Genomic DNA, 15087 nt, shown 5'->3' with positions numbered 1-15087 from the left:
TTTATACAAGTTATTTTAAATTTATTTTTCCCTTCAGAGCGATGATAGAACTCATTAGAGATCCCTAAACTTTCATCCAAGAAAAGCTATTCTTTTTAGAGAGTGAGACCAAACCTCTCTTTCTAGTCCTGTTGTAGATTTTTTACAGTATTTCAGGACTCATAAATTATACTTAGAGTCAATGAAGTCATAAGTACATTTCTCTTTTCTGTAAAACTGTATTGAAATGAAAAGGGTACTATTATTGGAGAAAGAATAAGGAAGTAATACAGGTTTTAGAATTAAAAAGGCAGGTTGAAATATGCTCTGCTGCTAACTAGACACACAACCTTTATGAGACAGCACTCCTGAGTTTATAAAACTAGTCAGTAAATAACCAACTCCACAGAGCTGTGCTGATGAATATATGCAAAGAAATCTTGAAGCACAGTACTAGAAACATTGCATTTTTTCAAATTTCTCAACTAAATTTCAATGTTATGTTTAAAGAAACAGATTAACCACTCTTCAAATGTATACAATAAAATAATTCAAAACAGTGCTTCATTGTTAGTCCAGTTTAAGAAATCTGGGAGATCAGCTGGGCGTGGTGGTGCACGCCTTTAATCCCAGCACTCCGGAGGCAGAGGCAGGTGGATCTCTGTGGGTTCAAGGCCGGCCTGGTCTATATAGTGAGTTCCAGGACAGCTGGGGCTACAGGGAGACCCTATCTCAAAAAGACCAAAAGAAAAAAAAAGAAAAAAAGAAAATCTGGGAGACCAAATGTCCTACACATATTATGTCTAGATGATTTTATACAAAACAAAGGGAGGGCACCGACTAACAGGCTTGCACTTCTATTCTAAAATAAAAGATTTTTAAAAAGACATGGAATTATATAATTCTTTTTGAAAACCATGACTCAACTGACTATAAACACTCCAGGAACATTAATAAATGTTATCACAAATTATTAATCTGGGTACAAATATACTACTTTTATGAGGCATATCTCCTTTAATAATATGTGAAATAGTGGGTCTACTAATAAGAATATATACCGTTCTAACTAATCCCATGGAGGTTATGTTTTCTAGCTGTTTAATTTACAACTTTCAGGAATCTTAAGAGTTAGAATTTTATTAATGTTGTTTAATCACGGAAATGTTCTTGAATATTCACCTACATGAACATGAGCCTTTTCTAGTCAATCTAAAAATGAATCTTTATCACCACCCAGGAAAATGCTAATTCTAATTTCTAGCTCAAAGACAGCTTATTTTGCCCAGATGAAGCCATATATTTAAAATGTAATCTGGACCATTATTGAACAAATATTAAAGCAGTGATTTAAACTTACGCAAGTTCGATCTAAACTTATGTTTCTTTTTTTTTTTTTTTTTTTTTTTTTGGTGTTTTTGAGACAGGGTCTCCTGTAGTCCCAGCTGTCCTGGAACTTCCTATGTAGACCAGGCTGGCCCTCAAACTCACAGAGATCCTCCTGCCTCTGCCTCCCAAGTGCTGGGTTTAAAGGCGTGCGCACCACACCTGGCCTAAACTTAAGCTCTTTTTAGGTAGAAAGAAGGGGAAGAGAAGGTCTCATGAGGCTACTAGCTTCAAACTTCTGATATTCCTGCTTTTACCTCCCAAGTGTTGGGATTATGAGTGAGTGCCACCGCTTTCAGTTTGTGAGGTGGTAAACAACAAATCCAGGGTTTTGTGCATATGATGGAAAAACTACCAACTGAGTCACCTCCATGGCTATAATTTATACAATTTTAAGACCCACTTTTAATAAAATACTCTTGCTATGATAATCCAGTGTACTTAGTTTCTTTCTAAATAGCAATCCTGACATGTAGCAAGTTAAAGCAGAGCCTGTATAAATTAAGACTAAGGATGGGGCTAGGGATATAGCTTGGCAGAAAAGTGCTCACCCAGCACGTCAAAGACCCATGGTTGGATCCCCAGCCCTGCCAAAAAAAAGGGAGGACAACTACGAATGAAAATTGTCAGATATACTTGGGAGAATACGGAGTTCAGTTAAGAGCAATTTCTTTCCATCTGCTGCCAATGGAGACAATGAGCTACAGGTGTAAGCCCTAAACCACAACCAGATAAAAAGAGCTAAAAGTGGGCCAGTAGATGGCTTAGAGCATTAAACACTTGTTGTCAAAGCCTGATAACCTCACTTTCACACCTGGAACTCACATAAAGGTAGAAGGAGAGAACTAGCTCCAGAGTTGTCTTCCGACCCTTAGGTGTGCATATCACACATATACAACAGTAAAAAAAAAAAAAAAAAAAAGATAGAAATGGATTATCTACTGAATAGAAGTCACACTTAAACACACTTTGGCTTTCAAGGGTCTCTGATAGTTGGAAAAGATGGGAACAAAAAGGTTGTAACCCAGAATCAGAACTGCTAAAAAGGCATTGTAATAAGTTAGTTCATATTGTTTAAAGCGAAGACTTTACGTTACTCTGTATTTAAATTATCACCAATCCTTCTTAAACATCAGATTTTACTACCTAGCTTGAAAGAATGTTTCAAAGACTATATCCTAATTTCCTTTAAAAATGTTATTAACTGTATTAGTTATACATAATAGTGGATTTCATTAAGACATTTTCACACATCTACATAGTGTTGTGTTTTGATCACACTTACCCTCTTCCTATAACCCTCTGCTGTTCCTTTCCCACTCTCACTAATCCCCTTTTATTTTCCAAACCAGCCTGCCTTCTACTGTCAGGTCTTTTTAAAATTTGGTAACCAATGAGTTTCAATTAGGGTTGCTGCTTATAGGAGCATGGAAACCTTACCAGTGGCTCTACCATTTAAAAAAAATCTCTCTCCTTTTAACTGTGTACACATCCTCAGGGGTGGGGTCCTTTCTAATTTTCAACATTCCTCACAAAAGCAGTTAAGAATCTGCTCTGTTCTTCTTTTAAAAGTGAAAAAAAATAGTCTTTTAATTATTATTGTTTGTGTAAGGGTGCAAATTTCATGGAGTGCTAGTGGTGGTCAGAGGATAACTTCGACTTAAAAAAATACTTTATTTCAATTTTTTTATATGTATGAGTGTATTGCCTGCATGTATGTAAGGGCACCTGAGTCTGCAGAGGTCAGGAGATCCCCTGGAACTGGAGTTACAAATGGTTGTTAGTTGCCATGTAGGTACTGAGAACCGAACCTGGGTCCTCGGAAGCTAGTGTTCTTAACTGCTGAGTCATCTCTCCACCCCCAACTTCTACTTTTACTTGGGCTCTGGTGGCCAAATTTAGGTGGCCTTGCCCACTGAACTACCTCACTGGTTTCTTGCTACTTAGTCTTAATCCTCATCTCAGACTCTTGAGTACAGGCGCGCACCTCCACACCCGGCAATCATTGTTTTTTGTTTACTTTTTACACAAACCATTTTTCTTCTGAGATAATCTGCAAGACCCAAGACAAACTAGCCAATCTAAGTGACTTGGTATAAGAGAATTCCTCAGAGACACAACTCCCCTTCATGACTAGGCAAATTTCCTATAGTAAACAGCTTTTTGGAAATGTTCTATTATTTTATTTTTAAGACAGTTTTTAGCAAAAACCCTTCTGGTAAGGATCTTGTGATCAAATTTCTCAGAAGTTCTTTGACTTGGGACTTTGTCCACATAAACTAAGTAACTCCCATACTTAGGTAAGTTGTGAGATGAAGACTTTCTGTAGTGTGTGCTGCTGGTTCGGTAGCACTGCCCTTCTTTTATGCAGATTCCTGGTGCCCTCCTCCCCTCCATATCCCATACCACTTTGGCTCACCTTTCATGTTCCCAACCCCCAAGAAATAATTTCTGTTCTATGAGGAGAAAGAAAATCTTTAAGTTTGGAGAAGTCATGGAAGACCTGCCTGGAGTTGGAGACTTCATCACATCAAATAAGCTACATGAAGCATCCTCATGTACGTGATGCCAGTGGAGGAGGGCAATGGCAGACACTGAGGAAGGCAGCCTGAATCCAGATCTGAGGATAAGAGAAAAGGGTGTTCTAGGGAAAAGAACTCTACCTAAAGGAAGACCAAATGAAAAGGTCCTATACTTCTGAAAACATCAAAAAGACATTATAGGTTAGAAGGAGTGATCTATTCCTGAGAGACGCCTTGGAAAATATGTAGGACCTCTGGAAATTAAGAAAGTGTCTTCCAAGAACAACTACCAAACACTACCACTATTAAATCCAAAACCAATAACCAGAGTCAAAGAGAGGCAGAGTCTTTTACATCATGTTTCATATTCTCTAGGGAATAAGCAGTCCAACCTTGAATCATATCAATTATAGCATGATTTTTCCTTTAATCTCCTCTAAGTGCTAAATATAGTGATTCATTAAAAACCACAATCTTATTTTTATGCATACAACAGTGCTCTAGAGTATTTAGGGACCAATATCACACAATAATCACAAATGGCCATGCTAACCAGTACCACAAAAACATACACAAAACACACTCCTTCCTACCCAGTCATCAACTGCCTTGTCTCTCATTCAGTAACTTCAAAGGCTTTCAGGTAAAGAACAATGAATACTCACAAATCTGAGCACCAAGAATGCAACAGATATTCCACCTTGGTCAAAGTGGCTCCTGATACACTAATATTCATCAAACTCATTATAAACGCAATGCTATTATATTCTCTATAGAGAGAATGCTAACTATAAGCATCCTATATTAATAAACGCAATGCTATTATATTCTCTATAGAGAGAATGCTAACTATAAGCATCCTATATTATCTCTCTCTCTCTCTCTCTCTCTCTCTCTCTCTCTCAGACACACACACAGAGAAGGACATACCTTTTTACAGGAACTGAATGTGCCATCAGGCAGAAGGGGCCTTCGACGCCTCTCAGGCATAAAAGGTGAGCCAAAGCGAATGTAGTGTTTTGGGGTGGTGCAAATTAACGGGGAATGAATAAGACCCGGTAACATGTTCAGGGTTGTTGCCAATACAGTAGGGTCTGTGGTGATACGCAAAGGACACTCAACAGGACACTCTTGTTTCTCTGCTTTGTCATTCAACCATTCTGTAACTAGATACTAAGGTTAAAAAAAAAAAAAAACAACAAAAACAAAAGATTAGTAAGTGCTGCTGATATAACAGCCAGACAAACCTCATCAGAAATGAGAATGGATGCAGCAACTACAGGGAGGGTGAACTGAGCATTCTAAGTCTAAGAGTATCTTTACTCTTTCCATGCTCATTAAGATAGGAATAATTTCAGTTATCAATCAGTGATTTAAGTTCTGTCTAAAAACATGGAAAAAAAGTAGTAGATGGTTTCACCCTTTCACTCTTCAGCACTAAAATGCTATATCCAGAACTTTCAATCTAATAATGAGATTAGTTTTTTTTTTTTTCCCTGAAGACTACAAGTCCTTTTGTTTTACTAAGACACCTATTGTCAGGCTAAACTTGTATTTGTCACTTACCTTTTTGGTTTTGGGGTATTTAGATGTAGCACGGTTGATATGGGATCCAGTAACTGATATCACAGCTGGGTCAGACCCTGTTAACTGTCTGTTTTCTCCTGAACTGTCCACACTTCCAGCTTCAGTAGGAGTTACTGAGCTGGTACTTCCTCCCTCTTCCAAGGCAGCTTGTGACAGCTCTGCTTGCTGTGCATTGGCCTGCTTCTGGCGCTTTAGTCTTTGGGCTGAACTGGTCCGGTAACGAGAAATTCGACTCTTCGGTCGGGGTCTAGAAGGCTTTGCTGGAGGTGGTTTGGGAATTGGTTTTTCTGCAGCAACATCCTGTAACAATATCAGGTCCAAGTGTTTACCAAAAATTTCTTTAAAAAAAAAAAAAAAAAAAAAAAACAAAAATGGCGACATGCCTTTAATCCCAGCCCCCAGGATTCTTACTAGTAGCCTATGTTGGCCTCTAATTCCTCTAATTTACAATCCTCTTGCCTCAGCTTCCTGAGTACTGGGATTTTTATGTGCCACCTTTAACCCAGCATCAGAAATTTTTTACCTACTTCTTACTTAGTTTCCTATCCATTTAAAGAGTTCCAAATGTGGGGCTGGAGAAATGGCTCAGCAGTTAAGAGCACTGGCTGCTCTTGCAGAGGACCAGGATTTGATTCCCAGCATCCACATGACAGCTAACAACTGTCTGTAACTCTAGTTCCAGGGGATCTGATGCCCTCTTCTGACCTGTGGGCACTGCATGACTTGGGTGCACTTATATACATGTAGGCAATATACTCATATACATAAAATAAAATTAATAAATAAAATAAACAGGCCAAAAGGCAACTATAGGTAGTTACCTAATATGAGTTCTTAAGAGGAAAGAGATTTTGTTTCTTTTCTGCAATATACAATGAGGCTTAGCTCAGATTCATTGCTAGGGTATGAACAAGACAGGTTTACCTGGAGAATCCTATGAAAGGTCAGGTATATAACTAGACTACTCAGAATGGCTTTGAGAGATACCAGGTTTGTTTTTGTTGGGGATGGAGAGACTGAACTCCAGGACTTCTGCATGCTTAGCATATACTCTAATACTGAGCTGTGCCACCAGTCCAGAAACCAAAAACGATTTCTGTGAACTTGTCACTAAGCTTAATTGGCAGATACAGTAACTACCAAGGGTCCTTTGCAGTCTGAAGATCCTTTAGTCATTTGAATTTTGTCTTTACCTATTAGTTCCCTGAATCCCAGAAATCAACTCAACTAATGAAAATCAGTTGGCTTTACTTATAACTGACATTAATACACACAAAGATGGTCTAACCTTAGAGTTATTTCTCTTACCCCAGTTTGGGAAGACCTCCGAGTATTCACACCAATACTTTGTGGGGTGCTTGGGATGGTAATATTTGAAGCAGGGTTGCTAACTTCAGACTCAGGGGCTTCAGTTTTTGTCTCTTCAACAGGTGTGTCTGAGGTGGTGGTAGTAATCTCTACGTCTGAATTGCTCTGCTCTACAGGCTGATCTCGCCGTTTCTTTCTTTTCTCTAGGTTTTCAAAAGCATGAATGATGGCTTCCACCTTCCTATCTTCTCGAGTCTAGTAAAAAATAGCATTAATTTAGATGACGCTTTAAGAAGCACAGTGCATCCATTTTAGAAGTAACACCAATAGAAATCTATAGAAACGCATTTAAACTATTAGTAAGATGACACACCTTTGAACCATAAGAAAAAAATTAAAATTTCATTTAAATATTGGAAATAGTTGTAAAAGGCAAATCCAAAAACTTAAAAAAAGTAGGTGAGCTATTTTTCAATGTTGTAATATAAAAAAGGCAATCAAAACCAATTTTCTACCATAATTTCAGTGTTCGAAAATGAAGTAAATTGTCTTTGAATCTCTCCCAAACACAGATGACTGACAAACTTCTTTAATCCATACAACAGAAGAGTGGAATGGTTCATATGTTGAAGGCATGGATCTCAGCTAGTGAGTACTATTGGGAGGTTGTGAAAACCCTAGAAGTGGGGCCTGTTGCTTAGAGGAAACAAGCCAATAGAGGGGGGGCCTTAAAATGGTATATTCTGGTATATTTGGCACCTTTACTCTTTCTTTGCTTCCTGACAGCCATGAGGTAAGCAGTTTTTCTTTGCAATGCATTCCTGCTATCAATTTCTGTCTTTCTACCAGCCAAAAGCAATGAAGCCTGCAGACCATAGACTAAAGCCTGTCACAGTGCAGCCAAAGTATACTTTGCCCCCTTTAAGCCGTTTTTACTTAGGCATTTCTGACATCGAGATGGAAAGCTAACAAAATCTGTCCTCTAGCTGTTCATTCAATAATGTTTATGTAATAGGCACACTAGGCAAATCCTTTGGCAATTGAGTTACATCACCTCTTGTTTTTGGTTTTAAAATTCTAAAATTCAGCTGGGCATGGTGGCGCATGCCTGTAGTCCCAGAACTTGGGAGGCAGAGGCAGGTGGATCTCTGTGAGTTCAAGGCCAGCCTGGTTTACATAGTGAGTTCCAGGACGCTGGGGCTACAGGGAGACCCTGCTTCAAAAAGACAAAAAAAAAAATCTAAAATTCAACATAAACCAAGGAAACTTTTAAGTCCAACACATTTTGTTCTTCATCAGCCAGTTTTAGGGAAATCAGACTGTTAAAAGGAAACAGCTTAAAGCTACCATTAGATAATAAATGCCATATACTACTGTGGGCATGCCCATATGCAGATAACCTCCAGGTCAAATAAATAAAACGATACAAAGTTAGGAGAAGAGTAGACATGCTATAGGTAGCAAGATTCAGAAAGAGCAAAGACAGATGTTGGGTGGTACCCACCCTCCTGCTATGAGCTGGGTTCTCCTGGTCATCTATAGCCTCTTCTTTTCCTTCTGGTTTTTCTTCTGGATTGTCTACTTCCTTTAAAACAGAAGCACTGTTAGACTATTCTCTTAAGCTCTGAGTAAAATCAATCTGCTTTATTCTGGTAGCATAAGACACTCTAAAAACAATTTCTGATGCTTTAAAGTGTTACTCCTGCAAGACCACATGGTAAACAAAGACGATAACCTCTATTCTCTTTAAACTAAAACTTAGAGAGTAACTGGAAGAATTCCTCTCTTTCTCTCTGTGCACGCACCAAGAATTAAACCCCGGGCCTTGTACATTCGAGGCAAGTGGCCTATGACTCAAAGGATAGTCTTGTTTTACATTTCTTGAGATAGGGTCTTGTTATGCAGACCGGGCAGGTCTCAAATTAGTGATCACCCTGTCTCAGCTCACCCTCACAAGTGCTGGGATTATAGGTGTGTACCACCACTACAGGCTGAAAAAGATATCCTTAATAAAAAGATAAGAGCCTCATTATGCAGCCCTGGTTGGTCTGGAACTTGCTACGTGCCTTGGTACGTACCAAGGTGTCCTTGAATTCAGAGATCTGTCTCTGCTTTCTGAGTGCTGGGATTAAAGGAATGTGCCACCACACCAGGCCCTGAAAGGATGTTCTTGATATTATGAAGCAAAAAGAAAACGCACGAATGCACACTTATGGTGCTGTAAAGAGCATTAAACATTACTATAGCTTCTCTAAAACAACACATGGCAACCTGGAATCTACTTCATTTGGAGAGGAATGAGATCATACCATCCTGAATTGACCAGGGATATTACCTCATGGTCACTGGACACAGTTACTTTTTCTGGAACTTCTTTTTTCTCCTCTGGAGCCTCATTCTGCTGCTCCATCTCGAGCTCTTTCCGCCGTGCTTTTCTACGTCTGGTCTCTGCTCCAATGGTGGGAAAGCTAGGAGGTGGTGGGAGTGGCAATTCTGCAGCATTAGGATTTCTTTTCTGTATAGGGCAATTGCGGTTTCCTTTGTGACACGCACAGTCCACTTTATAATTACTGCACCAAAGAAACAATCAAAAAGAGTCTTGGTAGTCTTGAAAACAGACTACATATCCATCTTTTCTTTTGAGACAGGGTCTCCCTGTAGCCCCAGCTGGCCTGGAACTCACTATATAGACCAGGTAGGCCTTGAACTCACAGAGATCACTTGCCCTTCCCATGCTGGGATTGAAAGTGTGTATTATCATGCCTAGCTTATCCACTCATTTTATTAAAACATTAGTGTATTCTTGCCGGGTGTGGTGGCGCACGCCTTTAGTCCTAGCACTTGGGAGGCACAGGCAGGCGGATCACTCTGAGTTCAAGACCAGCCTGGTCTACATAGTGAGTTCAGGTCAGCTGGGACTACAGGGAGACCCTGTCTCAAAAAGACAAAAACAAACAAAAAAAGAAACATTAGTGTATTCTTTTTCTCTGGTGTTATGAATCCCCTCAATAAATAGTCTTTCTCTATATGTCTCTATCTCTAAACCTATGTACAGTAAGTAGAAAGGAAAGCAAGCCCCCATTAAATTTCAATGCTCCCTACTGCTTTTCTTATATTTAGCAGGCAGTGAACCAGTGATAAGAATCTAAAGTGGCCACCATCACTGGATCCTTACTTTTACTTAATATTCTTTTCTTTTTGGCTATGCTAGACCAGTCTACTGCTCAGCTACATAATCAGCTCTCTATTAACACCTTTTTTTCTTATACCTAGGATAACCAAAACTTGTCATATAAACAAATTTTCCCAAACACCAAAGACAGCATCTACTTTATGAAAGCTATTGTATACCATGTATGAGTTACATCTATTTCTTTGTCATATGCATCCAGATTACATGCCTTGCATGGAAGGGGTCAATCTTTATAATTCTTATTCTTCTGTGGAGCTCTGGTCCAGGTACTGTATGTATGTCACTGCAGTATTCAGGAACACTGCATGAATAACCCGTCTTTTCTATTCTTGTTAACAAGTCATATAACCTATCACCTTTGTCAGGATACTTATGAGCACTGTCAAAGTACTAAATCTTTCTTAAAAACAAAAACAAAAAACCACTTTTTTTGCTTCATGATTTTTAGACAGAAAACACATTCCTCATGTAAAGACTATACAAAGGAAAAAACAAAAAAAAAAAGCAAGATCTTAAAAAGCTCAAGGTGGGTCGGGTGTGGTGGCACATGTCTTTAATCCCAATATTCAGCAGGACTGCCAGAGGCAGGGAGATAACTGGGAGGTGATGGCCAGCCTGGTCTACATACAGAGTTCCAGGCTAGCTGGGAATACAGGGAGACCCTATCTCAAAAAAATACCCATCTCCCCAAAAAGCTTAATGTATAAGAAAAGGCTATTCATGCTAGTAAAGGTTTCTGAGATCTTACCAGTTACTATATTCATAATCGAATGCAATGGTGACTTCAGCATCCTTGGTAATTGCAGATACAGCATAGATACATAAGTGAATCATCCCATCTGCAATCATGTGTCTCACCTGTGTGAATCAGGTTTATGGTTAGGTTTAACATGAGGACTTAAGTTTTCCATAAATGGAAAGTCTTTGACCCAAATAATTTCTAACCATTTTTTGAAATATTTTATTTATTTATTTTTTTAGTTTATGTGTTATGAGTGTATTGCTTGCATGTGTGTAAGTGCACCCGTGTCATGCGATGCCCCGGAGAGGTTAGAAGAGGTCATCAGATCCTTTGGCACTGGAGGAATGGAAGGCTGTTAGCTGCCATGTAAGTGCTGGGAATCGAACTTCCGTAAGAGCAGCTGGTGTTCTTAACTGCTGAGTCACCTCTCTAGCCCCAATTTCTAACCATTTGAGTAGTCTGTCTAATATCATCATTTCATATGAAATTATTATACAGTAGGAACCCGACAATGTATTAGACTTCTTCAAAGAGAGAAACCTGAAAATATTACAAGTCAGGGTAAAAATCTTTGCCTTATATCTTATAGATATCTGTGTTCTTCTATAGAATTAAAATTCCTTAGCTTATAAAGCTTTGTGAATCTTACTGCACTTGATATTATTGCACTGACTAATAAATATTAGAAATGTCCAGAATCTTCCTTATAACACTGGTTCATAAAATCTACAAAAGTGAAACCAAATGACTTGGTTGGGCAATTTCCACCACATGGCCAATTCAACTTAAATGGATTGACTTCTTATTCAGACTTATTTTTTAGCAAATACTAACTTGCTCTTTCTCATTTCTGTCCTTTCTAAAGAAAATCTTTTCCTTGTCCCCATCACACCTCCATAAAGACACATTTTCATTTTTCATCTCCTGCAATTAAAAAAAAAATCAAAACTAATAGCTACAGACCTTTATCTGGTTGATGTTTTCAGATTGTTTCTTCAAGTAAACTTGTCCTTTGGTGGTTCCATTGAAAGGGAAGTTGCTAAGGATATCTTACCTCTGCATTTGGTGTACATGATCTTCTGATGAACCGAGCATCGTTACCGAAAGTACGAGCATCCACACACATCTCTACACCATTGAATTTTGAGTAGAAGAGCACAAAGGGATATGGTCTACGGATATAATTAAAATTCCTGTAATTCTCACACAAACAAAAGGCCACTCTATGACTACAAATATGATGCATATGCAGAAAAAAGTAGCAGTCACTTGTAATGCCTAAAATTGGAAAAACCTCACACGTTTTTCTGCTTTTGATTAAAGAATAAGCACAAAGAAAGGAATGCTGGGCTTGGAAAGTAGTCATCGTCACTTTATACACTAAACATCTTGCAGATTTATGTGCCCTTTTCCACAAACAGTAGTCAGAAATGAGTTTATCTGAATTGTTAGCTTTTTCTGAGAAACACCCCAACAACTAAGATGATTTTCATAGCAATACTGGTCAGCCAGAACCACGAAAGCCCTCAGTGTTCAATGAGTGATGCTCTTACTTTTTGAAGAAATGTCCATTGACCTCAAATTGTTGTCGTAACATGACTTTCCCACGATATTCTATTATAAGAGTGTCCAAAGCTAAATCGCGCGCAGCCCTCAGAATTTTTCGGTGTTTTTGAACACGAGTGACTCTTCCCAGCTGTAACTGAATAAAACCAGAGTGTCAACATTCAAGAATAGCAACAGCAGTGTAGCGAACATTTAAAATATTTCATTACTATTGAAAAAGCACCACTATTTTTGGGTTTTATCTGAACGCTATTTAGCTAGGAGATCAGAAAGTTTTCATTTTCATGTAAGTGAAATTTCTAGGGAAGATGTTCCACCTACTGAACCGACTATCCCAGAAAAAGCATGATCAGAGAAAAACATTATCACTTAAGATTTTAGCTGCTTTGCATTTAAGAATGAGATGAGCTTTTAATAACTCAGAATTTTTATCTACTTCCATTTCTATTAATCTATTTTTATTAATAAAGATATTTCTAAAATATATATCTAGAGAACTTCTAACCTGGTTTTGGTTAAAGATGATCAGCATTTAACTAATTGTTATAAGGTCTTGTACATTGGCAAGAAACAATTCCAACCCGTACTCTCTCTTGGGTTCTAAAAATCTCCATTTCTTAGTGCCCTTAATGCTTTGGTTCTTACCTGCATTTGGGAACCAATTACTGTATTATTACAGGCCAGTTCAGTCTTATTGATAGTATCTAAAATAGCAGGTTTTCCCACAAATTCCTTGCTAGAATGTAGATGCTGTTCAAGGGCATTCTGTACATCTGCACTGTACTGATTAGTGAAAGCTTCTTCATACTGATCAGTCCATAGTCTTATCCGATTTTCCCAGCCCTCAGTGGTATTTTCATCTAAATTCTGTGCTTCAGAGGGAGAATTCTGTAGAGAACAAAGGTTAAGCAAATTAATAAGAGGCCATTCAGAAATATAGGGGACATGGTATGTCCTATGGCATAAGAGTAACAGACTCAAGGGATTTAGCTTCTACTGCCAATCTGTAAGGCTGTGGACAATTTCTTCAAGTGGTGAACTCGAGTTTGCCCACTTATAAAGTGAGAAATTTATGTAGTCTATAACTTCACTCATCACTGATTTAATGATCATTTTAAGTCATAAAAATATAATTTGTTCCTATTGAAAAATTGATTATTTTCAAGTTCCTAGGAAATCTTCATTAACACACGGACACTTAAATTATCATAGTTCTTAAAATTTGAAAATGGATTAATGCTCGTCTCTGTTAGTAGGCAATACAAATGGTTTTCTTCTTATTAGGAATAAAAAGGAGAATATTTTTGTTTTGGGTAACCTATTACTTTCATTATATAATACTAGTTCATATGTTATCATCATCTATTTTTTGCACTTTGAGAAATGTAGATATAGTCATTCTAAGTAATCTGAAGAGGTGAAGCAAGAGAATGGTTGGAGGGAATAGAGAAAATGTCTGAGAGTTATGTAAATGCTTTCTATAATCCTCTAGGAAAAAACTGCCCTCTATGGTGACAGCAATGAGAAAAGGTTATTTTATCTAAACAATGTTCTATGTGCTTGAGCTACAGAGACTCAGCTTAAGTTTGATCCATGTTCTCCACTGTGTTTTAAGATTTGCAGGGCCAACAGAAAACAAACACACTGACAGTGAGAGATATGCTATTGATGATTAAAAGGAATAGAAATTACAGTAACCAAAGCTACCTGAAAATTCATACAAACTTGCAAAAGGAGGTTCAACAAAATTAAATAACATTTTCTATGAATGCTACAGAACACCGATGCCTACTGTAATAACCACTTTCTTTCATCTCTTTTGTATCACTCCTGACTGCTGTCTACAATCTTTTCCCCAAGGAACAGAAAAATCTGAAAAAAAGTGAACACCACGGGTTTTTACACTTTTCACTAGGGCCGAAAGACAGAACAATAAACAAAGACATCCTAGAAACATCTAAAACCAGTACACTGTGAACATCTCCTGTTTGTTGTCAGTAGTAGCACAAATTCTGCCAGCAAAAGGTGTTTCTAAAATTGGGCATTATGGGGACCTGAACAATATTCCTAAGTATTAGACATTGATTATCAATCTTAAACTTACAACTTGTTAAACATACTCTATTTTGAACTCTTTGCTGGTGTATTAGATATTGGCTAATCTGTTTACTATCATCCCTTGGCACTAGAGATCTCATGTGAGGTTTGGAGAAATGGTTCTCAACTGGGAACTGGGGACAATTAGCCTTCTGAAGACATTTGATTGCCACAGTATGTGTGTGTATTTTATTCTATCCATGTGTATATGCCAGGGATGCTATTAAATATCACAGAAAGCAAAGGCTAGACCCTTCTGCCACACAGAATTACTTGATCCAAAAATGCAAAGAAGAAACACTGGTTCATTTAAATTCAGCAATTTGTTAGTTGCATCTGGGCATATCGGTGTGCACATGGCACATGCTCTTGTGGAGATCAGAAGGACAACTTTTGGGCGTTCTCTCCTTCCACCATGTGGGTCTCAGGGATCAAACTCAGGTCATCAGACTTGGTGGCAAAAGCCTTTACCTCCTGAGCCATCTCACTGGCTCAAAACACTGGTTTAGGGTTAAGACTGATAGGTAAGCTCTTGACTTTGAGAGCAAAAGTCCAAATGCTAATTTTGTTCTACTCTTACAGCTTTTTATCTTCAGAAATGTTCACATTAATAATTGTGAGAAAAAAATTTATAACCCAAATTGAAATTGTAAGATAATAAACAAAGTAAAATAATTTTGTTTGCCACTGAGATTTTTTTTTTTCTT

General features: G+C 38.0%; 1 protein-coding gene across 15 annotated transcripts in view; it reads right to left on the bottom strand.

Moving 5' to 3' along the window:
• Setd5 (SET domain containing 5) overlaps positions 1 to 15087 on the bottom strand; it is an 86440-nt gene that overhangs the window by 27353 nt on the left and 44000 nt on the right. For 14 of the 15 annotated variants that reach the window (XM_008854820.3, XM_029557062.1, XM_008854818.3 and 11 more), the window contains 9 exons: positions 12929 to 13171; positions 12271 to 12419; positions 11772 to 11889; positions 10724 to 10833; positions 9118 to 9352; positions 8287 to 8367; positions 6783 to 7037; positions 5454 to 5774; positions 4818 to 5060 (listed from right to left, as the gene is read on the bottom strand). In XM_008854820.3, the coding sequence (XP_008853042.1) occupies positions 4818 to 5060; positions 5454 to 5774; positions 6783 to 7037; positions 8287 to 8367; positions 9118 to 9352; positions 10724 to 10833; positions 11772 to 11889; positions 12271 to 12419; positions 12929 to 13171 (1755 nt within the window). The remainder of the gene's footprint in view (positions 1 to 4817; positions 5061 to 5453; positions 5775 to 6782; positions 7038 to 8286; positions 8368 to 9117; positions 9353 to 10723; positions 10834 to 11771; positions 11890 to 12270; positions 12420 to 12928; positions 13172 to 15087) is intronic. The other variant, XM_008854824.3, reaches the window with a different exon arrangement.

This window comes from Nannospalax galili, unplaced genomic scaffold (genome assembly GCF_000622305.1).
Source record: "Nannospalax galili isolate Female #2095 unplaced genomic scaffold, S.galili_v1.0 scaffold406, whole genome shotgun sequence".
In the NCBI taxonomy this organism is placed as follows: Eukaryota; Metazoa; Chordata; class Mammalia; order Rodentia; family Spalacidae; genus Nannospalax; species Nannospalax galili.
The sequence above is the reverse complement of the archived record's forward strand: the minus strand, read 5'-3'. Positions and strand labels throughout refer to the sequence as shown.